Source organism: Henckelia pumila, chromosome 1, assembly GCF_033568475.1.
Source record: "Henckelia pumila isolate YLH828 chromosome 1, ASM3356847v2, whole genome shotgun sequence".
In the NCBI taxonomy this organism is placed as follows: domain Eukaryota; kingdom Viridiplantae; phylum Streptophyta; class Magnoliopsida; order Lamiales; family Gesneriaceae; genus Henckelia; species Henckelia pumila.
The window spans coordinates 107,085,638-107,106,949 of NC_133120.1; the positions used below are offsets into that span (position 1 = coordinate 107,085,638).

General features: G+C 34.6%; 2 protein-coding genes across 14 annotated transcripts; one reads left to right on the top strand and one right to left on the bottom strand.

Annotated features, from left to right (window-relative positions):
• Window positions 1-5,074: 5,074 nt before the first annotated feature.
• On the top strand, window positions 5,075-10,355 carry LOC140888831 (uncharacterized). 3 transcript variants are annotated; one of them, XM_073296542.1, is made up of 3 exons: window positions 5,075-5,384; window positions 6,879-9,520; window positions 9,622-10,355. In XM_073296542.1, the coding sequence occupies exons 2-3, from the start codon at window positions 6,988-6,990 to the stop codon at window positions 10,068-10,070; spliced, it is 2,982 nt and encodes a 993-aa protein (XP_073152643.1). In that variant the 5' UTR covers window positions 5,075-5,384; window positions 6,879-6,987; the 3' UTR covers window positions 10,071-10,355. The 3 variants fall into 3 exon arrangements, with proteins under 3 accessions (XP_073152643.1, XP_073152638.1, XP_073152647.1); XM_073296537.1 differs by lacking the exon at window positions 5,075-5,384 and having other exon boundaries at window positions 6,697-9,520; XM_073296546.1 differs by lacking the exon at window positions 5,075-5,384 and having other exon boundaries at window positions 6,697-9,520; window positions 9,599-9,643.
• Window positions 9,860-19,730, bottom strand: LOC140888778 (protein SPA1-RELATED 2-like). Of its 11 annotated transcripts, none has more exons than XM_073296514.1 (10): window positions 19,638-19,730; window positions 15,763-17,302; window positions 15,284-15,441; window positions 14,107-14,923; window positions 12,903-13,049; window positions 12,139-12,456; window positions 11,998-12,057; window positions 11,258-11,511; window positions 10,907-10,992; window positions 9,861-9,996 (listed from the first exon to the last, which is right to left on the bottom strand). In XM_073296514.1, exons 2-8 carry the CDS (start codon window positions 17,266-17,268, stop codon window positions 11,320-11,322), a joined length of 3,198 nt encoding a protein of 1,065 aa, XP_073152615.1. In that variant the 5' UTR covers window positions 17,269-17,302; window positions 19,638-19,730; the 3' UTR covers window positions 9,861-9,996; window positions 10,907-10,992; window positions 11,258-11,319. The 11 variants fall into 11 exon arrangements, with proteins under 11 accessions (XP_073152623.1, XP_073152615.1, XP_073152603.1 ...); XM_073296502.1 differs by having other exon boundaries at window positions 11,170-11,511; XM_073296495.1 differs by having other exon boundaries at window positions 11,082-11,511.
• Window positions 19,731-21,312: the final 1,582 nt, after the last annotated feature.

Consider the following 21,312-nt stretch of genomic DNA (forward strand, 5'->3'; position numbering starts at 1 on the left):
GATATTAGGAGCTTATTACTCCATCTAAGAATACAAGGAAACCAGTATTTGTTCCAAAAAAGAAAACTCACCATTACCCTTTTTCTACCTGACATTCCCTTGGTTCCTTTTGACAACTTAACAAGCATAAGGTGCATTAGTTTCTGTCAGGATGAGCCCAAATATTAGTCCATTGTACGAGTGAACCTCTAAAGTGTAAGTTATGGGAGCTGACAACCATCGTGTCTTCTTAAACAGTGTTCCCTTGCCGATTTTTTTTTTGGCTCATGGGTCATGAATGTCAATCCAAATCATACGGGTTGTTTATTTCATTGACTCCGATTCATTTACATCAATGACCCCATTCCTGTTGAGTTACATTGACTTATTCATTCTGTTATTTAGAGTCCAAATAATGTAGCAGCTAGTTTTTATCAACTCAAGGTTAGGTTAGTCTCTGCGTGTTTCTTGTTTTTAGGTTGCACGAGTCCAACCAGTTTCTATCTTTGAGAATGAATCGAATATGGTATCAGCTATACAAGATGATGTTAAAACTGCTATAATAGCAACAAAAGATAGATGCATAACATAACTTAAGGCTGCACCGGTCCTTCAGAAAACCATTCCATAAAAAACGTGATTCACAGTTCTTGTTTGCTCACCCAAAAGCCTTAAAATCTCATGAAACATACATGTGAAAATTGAGAAAGGCGAAACAAACATTAACAAAGTTCAAATATTCAACGGGGCATCAAAGGTGTGGATGAGATAGGTGAGAACCAAAGCCAATAACATCAATCCACAAGCAATGACCTGATCAATTGTAGTCCCTGGTGAGGCCAATGAACAAAGTTCATAAATATGGTACTCACATAAGCTAGAGTAAATGCGGATCGGATTATAGAGCGATATATGGTTTTAATATATTGCACCTACTAGAAAAGTGAAAAAAACTGAAACTTCAGGAATCTTCAAAATTCGCGAAGAATCTTAAAATTAATATTGAAAAATATCAGAATCATTAAAAGGGGACGTAATTCTTATTCTCCGGAGTTGGATGTTTCCGATAAGCTTTCAGCTGGTGTGGAAAAAGATCAGATCCCATGCCTTCAAACTTAAATCGGTCTCAATCAGTATTGTATTTCTTGCAAAGTTAGACATTAATATAGAACTTTTTGTATGTGAGAATACTGAATATGTATCAACTACAGATCATGCCACTTAACTAAGATACATTCCCACAAATTCTCAATGAATCAAGATCTTTAATTTTTGCCCTCTCCTCATTTGAGTTTTATCATGAATATATCATTCAAGCAAGAAAAGAGAACACAAATTCACAAGCTTTCCGGAATTTGTCGTAAAATAATATGTCATCAGAACAAGGAAATGACAAAATTAAAAACTAGGCTTCCCAATAAATTCCGAAACATGATCACATAGAAAGAACTAAGAAGAATTGAAACATAAAGAAGCAAAACTCACCATCAATGGGTGCTGGGACCAAAGGCTGGGCCTGAACAGAAGGCACAAGGATTGCAAAAGCCAGACCAAACATTGCGTATACCCCAAAGGGAACCTTGCAATCCATTGCCATTTTCTTCTTTCTTTGTCTATTTTAAAAAATTCTTCAAAGGGATTGCTTAGCCCTACGCAGAGAAAATAATTCAGCAAGAAATTGCCAAAACAGTGAAATTAAATGCAAAGTTTTGAATGAATGGATGATGGTGGTTGGGTGATGGTCGGATTCCACTTGTGGAAAGGGAAGCTACCCCTCTGCAGCTGGTGATTGCAAAAAAAGTTACCCACCGGCACCTAGTGGTACAGTGACATAAATCTCGAAACGCCACGGCTCATGCAATGAAAATGTGTGGCATTAATTATGGATCAACCGAATATAAATTTACCCGTGTACTGCAAATTATTGGATTATTCTTTTATTAAAATTGGGAAAGAAGGAAATTTTTGTACTCCCCTTGTGCATTTATGTTGTCGGTTGGTTGTTGGTCGGTCTTTCTTGAAATTTTCTTTAATATTTTATGATTTCGTTTAAAAACATATTTGGAATCCTATTTGGGAATTTTCAGGTTTCCTGCTCTAGGTGAGGTCCGTGTGAGTTTTAGCTCTGCCGATACGAGCATTAATTATTTGTTATTAATTCGAATTCCTAGTTTTCAGCTTTCTTCCTTTGTGGAAAAGTGTTAAAAGTTTAAGTACGTGAGAAAGAATCCCTAGAGTGGTTTAATTCACGTGTTAAAATCATATTATTAAATGATATTAATGTAGTTATGCAAAAACTTTGTTCTAAGATTTTTACTATTATGATTTGCCATATATAATTTTTGTAGACGTGTCAAAACGGATTAAGGAGACAATCCGACGCACAACTCGTCGCAACACACTCTTAGGCGGGGTGGTGCGGGCCGACCCACCTTTTAGGTAAAAATACACCAATCCAACCGAACCAAACTCACATATTTTAAGTGGCTGGCGGGCCAACCCGACAGACTTATATGTAATTTGGCTGATTTTGGCGGACTGACCCGCAATTCGTCATAACCCACCATCAGGCCAGGTCAGGTGGGGCGGGGTGACCCAACTCACCTTTTAGGCGGGTTTAAAAATTGTCAACTCAACCCACCTACTTTGTATGACGAGCCAGGTTAGCCGACAAACCTAACCTATTTTGACACCTCTAAATTTTTGTTTTAAAAAAAATACAATGAAGATGAGGAATTCCTTATCTAAATTTTTTTTAGCATTAGTACTATTGTTGTGATATTTTCACATACGACACACACACACACATATCTTGTTGTCGGCAAATTCGCAGTCGTTCGATGCACACTGAATAAACTTTTAATTCAATAGTATGTAAAACATGTGAGTGTTTATCTATTTCATCAACTCTGATATTCTTTGAAGGTATTGTTATCATTTTATTAATTAAACTTATCGTGAAAAAGATTGGATTTTTATATATTCTTATCTTTAATTAATATTTTTGTCAAAAAAATCTTTAATTAATAGTTTGATATACAAGTGCACATATTTTTTTTTCATCGGCTGAAATTTCAATTATTATAGTTATAATTAATTATAATTATAAGTAATATAAGTGCTGCATTCTTTTCAAATGGAGCGGCGTGTAGTGTAAGCAAGCACGCCGTCTCAGTTAAAAATTCAGTTCAATTCTTTATTTTTTAATTTTCTTTGGTTAATGACTTGGTATCGCGAAACAATAATCATCAAATAATATATATATATATATGTATAGTGCACATTTTTTTCTTCAAATCATTAAAAAAATAGAAATGGCGTGCCAGTTAAAATTTCAGTTAGGATTAATATACGTGCTGCATTCTCTTTTCAAATGGAGATTCTATGGTACATGTCATACCTTTTTTTTTACGAGATGATCAGTCTATTATCTCAATTAAAAACAAATATGTGAAATCCATCTTTCTTTTGTTTTGTTTAAAATAAAATGATCGGTTGATTATCTCATACAAACACTTCAAAAATATTTTTCTCGGTGTAACATAAAATCACCTCTTTTCATATACAAGTGGCGTGTATGCAGGCCGTCTCAGTAAAAAAATTCAGTCCAGTTCTTGACAAAAGTATATGTTAATTAAATAACAAAAATTGGTACATCTGTTTCAGCTGAGAAACATGAAATAATGGTTCAACGAGTCATTCTTCATATGGTCCACAATAATTTAGATTCAAATATATATAATACATATTTGAAGTCCTATCCCCCAAGTCTGACCGACTCTTGTTTATTAATTTATTTATTTATTTATTTATTTATTTATTATTATTATTATTATTATTATTATTATTATTATTAATTCAGGACCACTTTCGTATTTATATAATTTTCTAGCATTTATTTTAGATTCAAGCTCTTTAATTTTCTACATTAAATAGGTATTATTAAATATTAACATAATGTATTGATTTTATATATTATATGTGTAACATATTCATATATACTGCTTTTTTAAACTCACATTTAAGTATTAACATTTACTTGCACAAACATATGCCAAATATTTATATCCAAATTAGCATGAAATTATTGGACGAATGAATTTTATATTTATGTGCGTAAAAATATGTCACCCGAAAGGACTCTTGAAAATTAGAAGGTACTAATTATTTGGCTAAAATCGTCATAATGTATTAGTCAATTCTTTTAAGAGCATAAACAGACAATGTTTGATATTAATGCTTCCAAAAGTTGATTATGAATCTTACCTTCACAAAATTTTCATCACTTTTTGGAGGCAATCCCAAAAACTAAGTGTATCGAGCAAAGAATTAATATAAAATATTTTATTGAAATACGTATTTTTAATAATTTTTCATGTTAATACAATAGATGAAACAAATACGAATTTTTGTTTCATGCTTTTTTGTTGTATGTGTAATTAATTATAGGTTAATTTCCTCTATATTTAACTAAATTAATTATTTGGACCGAGTAGTGTTCATATAATTAATTCGCAAAAGTGCACCTATACTTATGAATAATTATTTACTTCGTATATAAGTTTTATAATGGTAAAATAGTTACCAAAATGAACCGGATTAGATCGGATTAGGCTCCATATTGACTGCTAGTCTACGAATCAACCCAATCTATTAATTATCATGATCCATATCTGTTGTCTTAAATATTTTACATCATCCTGATTCATATACATTATAATTATTATATTACATAAGCAATATATGTGCGTTGTTAATTAAAAATTGATCATGCTTCGTCTTCTCATTTAGTTTATATATATTTTAATTTCTTAAAGCATCACTCAATCTAATATCGATGAGAAATCATATTAAATTCTGATAGTCAAAAGAATCAATATTTAATACATGTACTTGAATATTATATTATTTATAATAATAATAATAATAATAATAATAATAATAATAATAATAATAATAATAATAATAAAAAAAAAAAAGAAAACCCCAAAAGACACGGAGATTTCAACGGCCAGAAGAACATCAGTATCAGCCAAAGCTATTCAGGTGGTCAACAAACTACAAACAAGAAATTAAATAATTTCGACTGCTAAATTCTGACTCCCCGTTTCAAATTGGTTTACGGGGTTTCAGGATTTTGATTCTTGATTTTTAACACACAGAAGCCGCCAGATTTTCTTTGTTTACATTGTACAAAACAAACTTTGTCGGGATTGGCGATATTCCTTTTGCTCCAGCCTTTTTTTGTTTTTGTTTTTGTTTTTGGTGTAGAACCAATTCAAGGAATCAGAGGAGAATTATCAAACGTGTTTTTGGTTTCAAATGGGGCTGTGCTGAATTTCCACAGGGTTCATGTAACCCTCCAAAAATCAGCAGATTCCCTGTTCAAGAAACAATTTGTACAGGTATGAATTCATATTTTCCCTTGCTTTATGTGATTACACGGGCTCGGCTATTTTTCCATATCAATAACATTAGCTTCCATCTCATTTCATCCAAGCTTGTCAGAAAAAAACATATAAAATTTCCAAGAATTTAGTCTTTTCTTGTCGCGAGTACCAAGTTTTTATGGATTTTAGCGGCTCTTCTTCTGGGAAAATTTGTCATAGCTTTCTGTGATTTTGTTATTCGAAAAAACCATGCACAGAATTTGAAGAGGTTTTCTTTTAATTGTTTTTTTATTAATTTCATATCACAATTTAAGGCACTTTGTCACGGACTTAGTCCTTCTAAGATCAAGCATGCACGGCCTTTTCTCCTTGACTTCGCTTGTTTCAGAAGTGTGTATGAGGTTTTCTTTTAATTTTTTTATTAATTTCATATCACAATTTAAGGCACTTTGTCACGAACTTAGTCCTTCTAGGCCTTTGCTCCTTGACTTCGCTTGTTTCAGAAGTGTGTAAGTGTTTGAGTAAAAACTCTTTTATAGCGGTGACTTTCTACAATCAATGATTAAGATCGTTTTGACTCGACGATGGAGATTAACTCCTCGATGCTTCCTACAAGTGAATTTTAAAGAGTTTGTGTAATAATAGAGTCTTTCAAAATGCTCATGAACGTATCGGTTTGTGACAATTTGCCTCTCTTCCCACTTAATGAGCTCCCCTATCTATCAATCTATATATATATATATATATTCAAATATAATTTATATAATAAGTAATTGTGAAGAATGTGGTTAGAGGGGAAGGGTGAGACATTTCTCTGCCGCATGCGCACATCAGCATGTACATCTTTCTCTCATAGAAATAATATCATTAATAAATATTACTTTCGTGGAATCTACGTTGTTGATTAGATACAAAGAATAATATTTGTGTTTGATTTTTTTAATAATATATTTTCGGACGAACTTTCGCATTAAATTTTCTCAATTTAGTTCATTTGAGTCTCTTACTACCGTTATTCACATGCTTTTATGTTAATCCGAAAATTTATTCAGAGTTTAGTTGAAGTTAGTGGTGACAAATTTCATTATATAAAATAAATATTATTATTTATTGATAATAGGAAGAAGTCTAACTTAATTCTGTAATAAAATATATTATCACGATTATATGAATCTTGTTGATTGGAAACAATAAATTTTTTTAACAATGATAAGTTTTAAAATAAAATATTATAAAAAATTAATGTATAATTTCTTGGATGTTTGACATTCTAATTGAAAGATAATTTTTTTTTAAAAAAAATTTATTGTGTATGCGTAATTAATGGATGAAGGGACTTTTACAGAAAGGGGAGGCGATCACGCTTTCTGTATAGTTGGTGAATCAAGTTTATGTGGTGAAAATCTAAAATCTTTCCTCTTGACTGAGAAAATACATCATAAAATCATACAAGCTTGGAATAAATTTAAAAATACAACCTTGACACACTTTTCAATCGATCATGCACAGGTTATTCGCCGATTATCTGTGTTTGGTTGGCGAAAAAAGTTTTCGAAGTTCCGATTGGACAGCAGGTTTTTGAGGTTTTCCGGGATTGAACGAAGTTGTGAAAGCTGGGATGGATCAATTCAGGCAGGTTGGGGAGGTTTTAGGTGGTTTGAATGCCTTCATGGTATTAAAACATGAAATCCCGATCAACCAAAGACAGTGTTGTTTACTTTACGATATGCTATGTTTGGCATTCGAAACGATTTCAGGTGAAATCAGGCAGAATTTAAGACTTGAAGATAGGCCTAACAAGTGGAAAACACTTGAGCCTCCATTGAAAGAGCTTCACAGAATATTTAAAGAAGCTGACCTCTATATAAGACATTGTTTAGAGATCAAAGATTGGTGGGGTAAAGTTATTTGTCTTCATATGAATAGGGATTGTGTAGAGTTGCACATTCACAACTTGTTGTCTTGTTTCCCTGTGGTTATTGAGGCTATCGAGACGGCTGCCGAGATTTCGGGGGTGGATGAAGAAGATATGCAGAGAAGGAGACTTGCCCTTTTGAAAAAGTATGATCAAGAGTGTGATGACCTGAAGATTTTCCAGTGGATGTTTGGAAAACAATATCTAGTGCCTGGAGAAATTTGCGATCGGTTGGATATGGTATGGAGGGAAGATAGATGGTTGCTCCTCGAGAGAATTGGAGAGAAGAAAGTTGCAGGAGAGGGGAATTCGGTAAAACTTGCAGAGTTTTTGCTTCAGAAGATGAATTCAACAGAAACCATAAGGGTGAAGCTGTTGCCGAGCCAAGTTTTGGTAGGATCAAATGACTATTTTGTGAAACGTCGTTTGGGATTGGGAGGAGGAAATTACAAAGAGATTCATTGGCTGGGTGAGAATTTTGCTCTGAGGAACTTTTATGGAGACCTCGAGCCATTAAGTGATGAGATTTCTTCTGTTCTTTCGGTATCTCATCCCAATGTGTTGCAGTACCTTTGTGGCTTTTATGATGATGAAAGAAAAGAGGGGTTTCTTGTTATGGAGCTTATGAGCAAGAATCTCGGTACCTACATAAAGGAGAATTCTAGTCAAAAGAAGCAAAATCCATTCTCTATATCAGTTGCAGTAGATATTATGCTACAGATTTCAAGAGCGATGGAATACCTGCACTCAAAGAAGATCTATCATGGGGAATTGAATCCGTCAAATGTCTTCCTCAAATCAAGAAATGCTTCCATAGACGGTTTCTTCAAAGCAAAAGTGACAGGTTTTGGCTTGATGTCCATCAAGAACTATGCTTCCCGAGGTCCAAAACCAACTACGGTTGATCTTGATATTTGGTCGGCCCCAGAGGTGTTAGCAGAACAAGAGCAGCACCTGGGTGGCAAATGTACTGCAAAATATTCTGAGAAAGCTGATGTCTACAGTTTTGGAATGCTCTGTTTTGAGCTTTTAACAGGGAAAGTCCCCTTTTCAGATGGCCATCTTCAAGGGGAAACAATGGCTCGAAATATACGAGCAGGGGAGAGGCCACTTTTCTCCTACACTTCACCGAAATACCTCACAAATCTAACCAAAAAATGCTGGCAAACAAACCCAAATCTTCGGCCTACTTTCTCATCCATAACTAGGATATTACGCTACATCAAGAAAATCTTGGTTATAAATCCTGACCATGGTCATCCAGATTCCCCGCCGCCGCTCGTAGATTATTGTGACATGGAGATTGGATTCTTGAAGAAGTTCCCTGATGCAGCAGAACCCATCTCACAAATCCCTTTTCAGATGTTTGCTTATAAACTGATCGAGAAGGAAAAAATTTGTGTTAAGAACTGGGACTTGGCTATTGATGGATTAGCTGCTCACCGTGCAGCATCACTGGGTGACCATGAGCATTTGGCAGCCATTGATGATCTGTTCCCCGCGCCAAGTGATAGAAGGTCAGTTTGTTCAGAAATCATTGACAGGAAAAATTCAACCATGGATATGAGATCAGTTATATCGGAGATACCCCATCGTAAACTTCTTTCAATAGAACAAAGGTCGTTTGGCTCTGAAAGTCCAGGAAAGAAATTTTCTTTTACTGTAGCTGATAAAATACAGCTAGCAGTGGCAACTCCTGATTTAAGGTTGGATCAAAGGGAGGATAACATCAGGGCCATGGAGAACAAAACTGACAATAAAATTTTAACCTGTCACAAACTAAACCTGGAGATTCCAGACAAGGTAATTGAATCAAAATCAGCAGAGAGTAAATCAGTCAGCCCCAAGCCTCAAGAAAATACCAAATCTGCAACAACCAAAGGGACAGATCAGAATTTAGAAACTACTGAAGACATGGCGAAAATATCGGTGTCAAAAACTGTACTTGATCAGAAAACAGTCGAGACTTCAGAGGCGAAAATGTCTTCACAGGCCACAGGATATCATAAATTAGTTGAGATTCCTGAGAAGAAAACACTGCAAAACACAGAATTTAATCAGAACATTGATTCAGGCTCTGCTAAAATTTGTGGTCCGAAAGGTGAATCAAAAGCTAAGAGCATTCAGAATGATGGAGATTCTAAGAACACAGAGAAGAAAGCTCTGCATATCAACTCAGACAAGAAAGCTCTGAATATCAGGAAACAGAGAGAGACAGAGACCAAACAGCTTCCAGGTTGGTTTTTCTCTCTCGTTTTTTCTAACCTGTTTAGCTTAGGGGTGTGATGAAATTTTTCTGTCATGACCTCAATAGCATGTAATACATTTGTCTAACAGGAACACCAAAAGATGACTCACCAAGATCTTCACCAGCAAGAATTAAGAAAACAAATGCAAGTTACTTCGCATCTTTCTCACCAGCAAGACTCTCAAAAATGCATCCTGTTAACTCTCCATCGTCCTCACCAGCAAGACAGTTCAAAACAAATCCGAGTCACTCCCCATCTTCCTCACCAGCAAGACAGTTCAAAACATATCCGAGTCACTCTCCATCTTCCTCTCCAACAAGGGACTTCAAAATGTGTTCTTCACCAAAGCGTTCAACAGTTCATGCATCAACAGAGTACTCATCACCATTAAATCCATGTTCACGATGCTCACGGCTTGAAAGACAGATCTCAGGGCCACCAACTGTTGTGAGCCCACGAAAACCTACAACAGGTCAGGTTAAGGACTCGTGTAGCGTTGTTGGGTTATCCAACAATCATGGACATTCACATTCATAAACATGTTCTTGAAACGATAATGAGAGCAGCTTTTGATTCAATTGCTCATTTTACATTGTTTTTTTGTAGCCAAAGAGCTAGATCTTTAAGACTTCGTTTCATTTTTTGTGAATATGATAAATGTTTATTTCGTCTTTAAAAACATCAATATCCTCTAACAAGAAATAGATTGATATTCAGTGTTCACGATCAAGAATCTGCATCGTAGATCATATTCAAGATCTGACATGGTAGAGCATGTATCAAAATGAACCACATGTTTATTCAAAAAAAAAATGAACTACATGTCCCTACTCATCCCAAAAGTGACTGAATATCCTTGAGACGGTTCCAATCCCAATCAACCTTTCCAGGAGAAGCAAATAGCTCATAGCCAGGTAGGTTTGAAACTGATAGAATTGGAGATGAGTGTCATAAGATACAACATAATTTTTTTAAAAAACAAAATGCTGAGCTCAAATCTGAAATGATTCAAATTTACAAGTGAGAAATAAAGACAACAAATGGAAATGAGAAATAAAGATGATGAATTGGGGACGAGCCCCATATGATACAACAAAATAAATAAACCGATAAGAGCACCTGAAACAAATCAAATTTACATCAAGTACAAAATAAAGATAACCATCAACCCACTATCTCTGTAGTTTTTTCTTTTCTTTTCTTATTTATTTATTTATTTATTTTAAATTTTACATGTATGGATCAAGAGTAGGAATTCATATACAGCAGCTAATGATGGCATGGTATAGGCTATAAAGCTTGTTGTAACAGATTTGAATGTACAATGAATGCCGCTGAGTAGGCTATCTAAACCACTCAAATACAATGGTTACCTTACTATAATATGAACAATCAAATATATTTGCAACAGTGTGCACTCATTCGCATAGGCAGGTTAGTTGAATTCTTTCCTGAACTTCTGCAAAAACAGATGAAGACCGATATGCCTCAGCCAGTTTATCTTCATCATTACAAAATTGTGGTCCTCGGTATAGCAAGAAAACATACTTAGAAAAACAATGTCTAGTGTCCAGCAACATGCATGTTTTCGCAATGGAGTGTTGCAGATCCTAATTCTCTAAATAAAGATTCATACCAAAGCCACGATTTCTTCAAAAGCTGAAAGTACATTTCCAATATTTTTCTTCCAAAGCAGCAATGCAGGAACAAATAAAATAACGGACCTCTGATAAGATGAATAGATACTTCACATAGGAGTAACTTGTATGTAGGACAAACATAGTTTCTAAACCATTTGCAAGAGTTTGATACACCCAGATGAATTGGCAGCAACCACCATATTTGATTTGCCTCTCCAGCAAACGCTCGAAACGAACTGTCCATTGGAATCTTCAGTCTTCTTACCAGTTATGGAATCAATGGAACCAAATTTGTGGGAGGTGATGGGCATTGGAAAAGATTTGTAATAGGCAAATACCTGCAGACAATTTACATTGTCATTTAAAAACTTGAAGATTGGCAGGATCCAGCAAATTTCTATACGACCACATGATATTCAGAACTATGACGCTATATTATTTGGACAAGGAATAAACTATTCCTGCTGTTAAGAAACTGGGTAATTCAGTAGGATAGAAGTCACAAGCACGAGTAGACCCCAGAAAAAGAAAAAAAGAAAAAAAGAAAACCATGTTGAAACGTATTGAATAATCTTGATGAATGATGATGGCTTTAGTGGAGCTCATAGGACCATTTTAGGATAGAGTTATCAAGATAAGGAAAACCTTGGAAAATGGACTTGTATGATCAAGAGCGCCAAGCAAAATGAGTAGGAACCATAACTCACAGCTAAAAAGGCCAATAAATTTAACTTTAGTTCTAAGATCAAAACACATTATTCTCTCCAATTCTTTTTTGTTATCACATCAACTATAAGGATGTGAAAGTTAAAATAGACAACTACCTCGTTTGTCTCAGAACCACATGTAATATATCCATTATGAGCTGATAGACCCACAAAGTTCTGCAAGAGCAGATAGCGGAGTTAGGCAACAAGCATTTTCCTAAGAACTAATAGATGACCATATAAAGCAGAGTCACCAACCTTCTCATTAGTATGTCCTCTAAGAGTCAACACACAAGCATCCTTTGATAAACAATTGGAGCTAGTCTTATTAAGATCCCAAATTTTTAGGGTGTTGTCTGTAGATGCAGAAACAAGAGTTCCTGCATCCAAGAATTTAGCATAACTAACAGCTTTCTCATGCCCAGCCAATATGCACCAAGGAGCGGAAGCATTGCGAAGATCATAACAATAGGTCTTGTAATCAGAAGAGCTAAAAGCCAACAAATGAGCCGAGTCAGCTGAGAATTGCACAGAGCACACATTCGCATGGTTCCTAATTGTGTATAAACTGTTTTTCTGCACCAAATGTTACAAATCAATTTGTTGGACAAGTAAAAATCAACAAATATAAATAAATCGCAGGTAGTGGCTAGAATCATCAAGGGACAACTGGACAACCAATCCATAGAAAGTTACATATATTTTCTTTTATAAAGGCTGTTAGTTATGTTATGTTTTTGGAAAGTAGAACAACAAGCATTTTATTTCTGGCCTTGATGTTTGATATCAAACACACCATACCAGCTCAAAACAACAAAATCATTAAATCTCAACTAGCAAGAGCTTGGCAATAACTTCTTTTTTTGACAAAATCATCAAATCTCAACTAGCAAGAGCTTGGCAATAATTATAATTCACCTAAAACTTCAAAGTATTTATCTGCCACACAGTACAGAAGAAAAATTACTTGAAACCCAGAAAAATAAGCATAAAATACATAAATAAAACAAGGAAAAACACACCTCACTGATGCTCCAAATTTTCACCAGGCGATCATCACCGCCACTGGCTAGTTTCGTAGGATTCACACGAGAGAAATCAACAGACCAAGCCCTTTCTCTATGTTCGATGAAATGTGAAAAACTCTGACCTGTTCCTGCATCCCATAACTGTGACCATTTTGAGCACATCAAAACGTAAATCAGATAAAGTAATACAAATCAACATCAACAGTGAGAGGTCAATGTAACCAGATATAATATTCAAAAAGGAAAAGTGGGCTATAATTGAAGAAAAGATACCAAAGAAAGTTATCTGGGAATATGACAAGGACCATATTATTGTGACGTTCAGTTTTACATATCCACTTGAGACATCAAACTAATATATGCTTCCACTGCTCCGTGAATGTGTGCTTATCACTCTAGCTCTGGGTAATTTGTGGGTGAAGAGTTGCCAACTAGTTTGCTGTCAGCAGAAACTCTTAGAACTACTAGTTAAAGAGTAAACCAAAATAGGTTCACATGCATGTAATAACTAGGGCATTCTTTTTTCAACAAACGCATGCTTCACAACACATTCTGATGTTCAATTCTCAGAGTTGCTGTGGGAAGGTTGCTGATGGCATAATATGATACATGGTCGATATAAAAAAGAAGAGGGTTCCGGCCCATACAAGGTTATTTTGATGTTAGGCTAACAATTTAGTAAAGATTTCTCCTGTTTCTTTCTATGTCAATATTTGAAGTTCATGTTCACAGAAGAAAAAATGAGCAGGCCCTGTTCAAGCGTTAGGTTTAAGTTTGAATAACCCTTTTAGCAGGAGTTGAGCAGCTTATCGGTATGGATGATAAAATGCTAATATGTAAATGGTTCGCACTATAATATAAAGACGGTCATATTTTAACATATATAAAAAAGCCATTAACTTTTCCACTAAAAAAAAAGAAGCCGTTAACTTTCTGGAAACTTCCAGAAACAAGGAAATGCAAGGGATGCTCTAAATTCAACCATTAGCCGCATATATTTTCATATTTTGGAATTTAGAATTCAAGCACAGGAGCTGAGGCCATTAAAAATTAATATAATCTTTCCAAGAGACAGACATTGAGCAAACAATACACAAACTGGATTTTTTAGATGAGTAACATTAGCAACTCTAGTATACCTACAACAGTACATATATTTCATTCGCAATGAGAGCAAAAGAAAGTGAAGGAGAGACACCTTGACTATGCCTTCATAATCAGTCGAAGCAATATAATTTCTGATGTAGCTATTCCAGCAAATGCAACTAAGTTTTGATTTGTTCACCATCTCAACAACTGGATAATGAATGTCAACTGAATCATTCAATAGCGCTTGAAATTCAAAAATTTTTATCTTCTTTGACACCAGTCCAGCAGCTAAGTAGTCCTCATCTCGGTCAAAACTCAAAGAACATATGACATTCGCACCACTGTTAAATTCTCCATTCCGCAGCAACCCTCGCACTTTGAATTTCTTGTAGCGAGAAAATTTGCAAAAACTATCAAAGAAATCTCCTAAACGATTAGTACCATTGCCTTTTTCCCTGCCCATGACGCACCAGTTTTCCCGAGCTTTTAACAGTTCTCTGTCCCTGTGAATGCCAGCATTACCATCTGAAATCTGAACGTTAGGTCTCATGGAAAAGTAAGCACCTTCAAGTTTCCAGGCATCGCTCATCAACCTTGTTTCTTTATCACTTGGAGGGGACAGCTTCGAAAACACTTCTAAACTTTGACTAGGATACTCGCTGCCACATGCAGTGAGTGACTCTGGTGCCGATGAAGATAAAATTAGTTGCTTTTTAGATTGTCGTCCCTCAACCTCATGAATGTCGGTTTCTAAGCTATGGATTTGTTCCGCCAGATTTGATGCATCCTTCTGTCTTTGCTCATTTAGGGATGAAAGAAAATACAGCAATGTTTCTGATTCCCCATCTTCTTTATCAATGGAAGACCACTCCTCACCTCCAGATGATTCCTGAATTCCACTTATAAATTCAGATCGCAGAACTTCCCTGTTATGCAAAAGTAATCACAGACGTTGAAATTTACGTTACAGCATCTTAAGGAGTTTTAAGAAAATTTTGTCACATATTTAACATGCTCCACTAAGATCACATGTTCAAGACTCAAGAGATCTATGATATAAAGCGACAATTTATTGATTTAAAACATTGGATTCTTTTATAAATTCATAAAACATTTGTTTATGAAAGAACCAAGTTAACTTTCAGTTCATGACACACTCACATTCAGATCATCTACTTATGCGTTTGAATATCCGGAGCCAAATTAAACCCCACATAATTAGTTTGCCACATCATTATGTCATACAGTTAAAATTACTACAGGAAGATGAGTGTTGTGGAGAATACCTTGCTGTTGGACGCAGTGAAGGTTCAGGATGAAGCAGCCAGAGACAGAACCCAGCTTCCCTGGGATTCTCTGAAAGGAAACTAGGCGGAAGAATCCTATGCCGTAAATCAAGCATTGCAGCAGCATGAGATCTTCCAGTACCGAATGAGCCAAGTAACTGAAAGTACCATCAATAACAGTATCAAACACATGAACTATCGATGTTTTTTCATATTAAAAAAGTTTAAAAATGAAAGAAATGTTTTTACTTGAGTAACTGTAAGTTATTAGCTAGATGTTAAGACCTTGGGCCTTAAATTTTGGTGCATTACAAAGAGAATACTTTTATTCGGTAAATCATTGATTTCTTGTCAACGTCGTCAAAATATATCCCTGATACATTTACGGCTACCCTTTGAAAATTGTCTCTCACTAAGAAAGAAACACAAAAAATGAAGGCATGATAGGAAAACCATTCAGAAACAAGGTATTCACAAACCTCAAACAGTAGAACACCCAAGTTATAGATATTTGACGCAAACGTGCAGCCTGTCTCATTGAATAACTTGGGACTGGTGTACCACTTCTCTTCCAACATACAACTTACAGAATCCTGTGGTGGATGAGTTGGATTGGACAGATTATCACTAAGAGATTCTCCCTGGTTCTTAGTTTCTGTTTTGAGGTTGAGCTCTTCATCTACACAGTTTCCAGGATCCAGAGGGTCAGCATCATTTACCTTGGTAACTTTTTTGAATGCAGATACATTGCTAGCTCTGGATGGAAATTGGGGCCACCTTTGAATAAATTTCATACCTTCACATATTTTCCGCTTCTTCCAAATTTGGCTGTTCAAAGGATGCATGTTTTGATGTACAGGTCTCTCATCATTTCGATTATGATATGGTTGGCAAATCAATTGATCTCCTGTGTTTGCTGAGGCCTTAGCGCATACAAATGATCCTAGATACACAATCTCACATGATCTCAATAACTTCAAGCAGGAAGGCCTCAATTCTTGTAAAGAAACTCCCTGGCAGTGCCAATAATCCACAAGATCCAGAACCCGTCTAAATATACACAAGCTATCCACTTTATTTTCCTTGTTTTGGCCTTCTTCTAGCCACTCTCTCAAACTGATTCCATCACCAATATCATTAGAACTAAGACCAGATGATGACATGGAAATACAATGTGAAATACGTGAAACAGGTTGTACGGTCGAGCTTAGAGGAGCAATAGAATTTTTCAAACCAGCATTGGCAGGCTTTGGACAATCCTGAATCCAGGACTCTGTAATAGATCCTCTGCAAGCACCAGCTTTATGTATTACACCCTTTCCTCCCAAAGTACTTTTTATGAAGTATTCAGAGAATCCAGACTTGGATAAAATTTTTGTCCGGATGCCTCCCTTAGAATTCAGCATATCTACCGAAGCAACTTTATCATCATTACTTGGTAAATTGTCCATGATTGTACTATGATTAGAACTTGGTATTGGTTTATTTTGATCTAATAGCCCAGAAAAGAAACTGTCATCTTCATCCTCCCAGGCGCTCGACGCTGCTTGACTTTTGTCTTTGTACCCAATTTGTCCATGCAGATTGCTAACTTTGGATCCGCCGGATAGATGATGCAGATGCTGCCACTGGTTTTTCCTGGTCTGCATTCTTCCTTTAGAATTCGAAGTATCCACTATAGTCAATTTTTCTCCATCATAATTTTTCAGAATCAACTCTTTAACCATAACCCCCGCACCATTTACACAACGAGGACTAACATCTGCATGATCAGAAGAATCAAGTCTGTCTAGGTCTTTTGCATCCAGAATATCTGTATACAACTTTCTAGCGCTCTCAGTATAATCATTCGTACTGAGAGTTACCATTTCATTTGATTGAAGCATGCTGGAGCTTCCAGTCTCCAATGAGACCTCATGCTCTTTATTTCGAATATGTATGTCACTAACTGGTTCAACCAGCTCATCACCAATTGCTTCGTCCATACTGTCTATGATATTCTCATAATCAAATTATTGCCTTGCACAGTAAAATAAAACCACGACATCAGGATATGGTATTATTACATTTAGATCATACTCAAACATTTGCTGGATGAAGGTCAAGACAGAGAATGATGATAATTATGTTGATCATAATGATAAAAACAGTATAAATAACAATGGACAACATGTACACCAATTAAAACAGTTAGATACATATCACATTAACCTACAGGTTAAAATTACAGAACTCCAAGCCCTCAAGGCAAACAAAACAAAACTGTCTAAAGCTCTGTATACGGGCGCTCAACTGTAGTTTATGTCGGTTTTAGACAAAAATTCCATACAAATCATATCATATCAGTTGTACAAATTTCAAACCAAACGAAACCATGCATTTCGGTTTGTTCTGGTTTGGATGATTAACCTTGAGTATTGAGTTTCATAATGAATTAATGCATGAGACATTATAATTTGGAAAAGTAGCAACTGAGACTTAATAGAAGCTAAGTGAACATTTTGATTGGTTGTGGACTACAATGATTATAAGTAATAGATATGCATTAAAAAGCTTATGCACGTTACAAAATTTTACAACTTATAAAAAATACTAAAACTTGTAGGGCAGTGGTTATGTTTTTTGGGCTAAGATCTACAATAAATGAATCATCGATGTACTTGAACTGTTACAAAACTCGCTAAAAATATAATGCAAACTAAAAGTCGAATACAATATTTCTATATCCAAGAAAAATAACACTAAATTAGCAAAACTTATTAAATGATTTTTATATTAATTTAATCGGTTTGATTTGGTTTATTTTCATCCAAACTTGAACGAAAGCGAATAAACGTTTCGATTGATTTTTAAGTCGAACCAAACCGTGATTGATTGAAAATCGATCCAAACCACGCAATTTGGTTTGGTTCCTTAACACCCCTAGGTCATGTAACCAAATAATTGCAAGTAACAATGAAAATAATAGACAAAAACATCATCATTAAAGTGAACTTTATCAGCGGAAAAATATTTAAGTAACAACAATAGTAGCATAACAAAAGTTCGAAGGAACTTAATCGAAAGATCTAATCCTGTGGCACAGTTTCATAACTGAAATAACACACTACCTACCAAATGTGTGTAGCCAACTTAAAATTAACTCCTTGTACTATTTAATGTCCAGTGAGCTTGATGTGAAAATCAACATGATCACAAGGGAGAGCAAGTAACCTAAAGGTCCGTTCATAAAAATCTAGTATTATATTATCTATTAATTAACACTACAGATAATGATGAATATGTTGCGCTTGAACCCTACATCGTTCATATGGAATAACTAATGACTCGTTTAGTATACTACACAAACGAATTTTTTCACCTTAACAAGATCAAAAGTGAAAAAAAAAATGCAAGTTACTGTACTTAAATAACAAATTTACCGTTAATACGACTAAAAATAGAAAAAGTGTAAATTACAAGGTCGAAAATGTGATTTTTCCAATTTGATATATCTGTGGGATAAATAATCAAATTTAGTAAATATATCTAATAGTTTGAGGGCAAATTAAACATCTTAGACATTGAGGGGTCAAGTGAACCCCATTAAGGAGTGGCTCCACCCATGAATATAATCAATTTCCCCTTTCCTACTGAACCATAAAACGAGCTGAGCTAAAATGAAACTGACTATGGAATAAATGCAAACGAAGATACTAGGATAGAAGAAACATGGACAACATGTGTGCAACTGTAGGTTGCTAAAATATTGTGTTTTTGTATTAACACAAGGCAGTGACAATAGATGTGGCTGTTACCATCCTAAATTTGCTCCTCAACACATTGGAACACTTTTAATCTTGTCCCTTACGAGGGGGTGCCATAAGAAATGACAACAGCAGTTTTCAAATACAAATAATAGAAAACTAACTGCTTGTTCTCACATGACCGCAGCATAGTGAACGATAAAAACGGAGCATGAAAAGATAATATAAAAAAAAGAGTGAAAACCCAGAGAAAACAAACAAAAGGAAAAATAAAATGAAAGAGGAGCAGAGGGAAATCAGAGTCGAGAACCAGTGAGGAGGAAAATTTTTAAAAAATCAGAAACTTCATTCCCAAAAGGCCAAAAAAAAAATATATGCTACCCAGAAACTGATATCACATAACAGAAAACGCGATCACATAAAAATCTTTAATTTAATTTCCCATAATCAAGCAAGATTTAACATGTAATAGCGCACAAGAATTGTCCACAACGCTAAGTAATGAACTTCTTGCAATACACAACATAACGTACACTATATTAAACTAAACGATAAAGAAAAACCTCGAGAACTGAAATTAAGTAAGACAGAAGGTTGAAACTACACACCTGAGAAATGAAGAGTGAGGTAAGACCAGAATGAAAGAAGGCATAAAATTGGGAAAATTATGAGCCATGGATATAATAAAAGCCCTAATTTTAATTTTGATTTTAATTTTAATTTTAATTTTAATTTTAATTGAAAGAGGCAGTGGGCACGACGGTAACTTCCCTCGTATGCCAAAAACACCTGCTGCCTTCACTCATCTTTAAAAAATTAAAATATAGATACAATTGTTGAAAAATATTATTATTATTAATATTATGTTGAATATTGAATGTTGAATGTTGAATATTGAGTTGTAAAATGTGGAAAATTAGTGTGTGATGATGTAGATGATGATGTATTTATTTTTGGACTAATCTCAAATGTGGATCTATAAATAGGTCTTCATTTGTGATGAAAAATACAATTGAGTTGAGAGAAAAATATTATAAAGTGTAGAGTTTGATAAATTTTGAGTTTTGGAGTATTTACTTTTTACCGTAAATTTTTACTTTTTCACAACACGTTATCAGCACGATCGCTCGAAGGTTCTCTATATTTTCCAACGCTCCAAAATACAAGAAGAAGTCAAAAATATTCAACAAGTAAGAATTTTTATTTTACTGTTTATATATTTTTATTGTGTATATATTAATATATAATATCATGTTATGAAAAAAAAAAATAAGTTTTTTTTTCAAAACTTGTTATAAATCCTGGGAGGATGTTAAGACGACATCTCACACTCCCGGTAATGGATACGACAAGTATAAAAGCCTCTAAGATTTTTAAACAATAACATGATATATATTTATTATGTATTTATATACTAACCATATTTGTATAATCTCATGTTATTATATAAAAGGTTGTCTACGACACCGACCTTATAATAATGTGATATGATATACATAATTATTTAATTATGATTATAATTATATGCATTGCATCATTATCACGAATTTTTATTCAACACATAATCATTTTCTTACCCTCAACGGTCACAAACGGTAACAAACGGCTAAATTTTTGCCCTATAAATATGTTCACTCAAACTCATTTTCAATCACACCAAATTCACTCTTTCTCTCAAAATATTTTCTCATCGGTTTTTTTTTTCAAAAAAGAAGAAGATGGAGTTTTTGACCTTTCTAAGGCTATTTTTCATAACGACTATGATCATCATGCTCACGAGTTTTGTACTCACCGGCGATTTTCCACCACAGATTTTTTATCTATTTATATACGCACTTGTAATTTTCGTCCTTCCATTATTTTGTATTATCATACTAATAGAAATTAACTAATAAAATGCATTGTTATTTTTCTAGTACCACCATGTCAAATTTGGCAAAGCTTGAATTCGTTGCACTCGATATCACTGGAAAAAATTATATGTCATGGACTCTTGATGTTGAGATGCATCTTGAGTCATTGGGTCTAAGTGAAAGCATCAAAGAAAATAATATATCAACCTCACAAGATAAAACAAAAACTATGATTTTCTTGCGCCGACATCTTGATGAAGGGTTGAAATGTGAGTATCTCACAGAAAAAGACCCAATGACTTTATGGAAAGGGCTGAAAGAAAGATTTGAGCATATAAGGGAAGTGATACTTCCGACCGCCCGTGATGAATAGAATACGTTGAGATTCCAAGACTTTAAAAAAGTCAGTGATTATAATTCTGCGATGTAT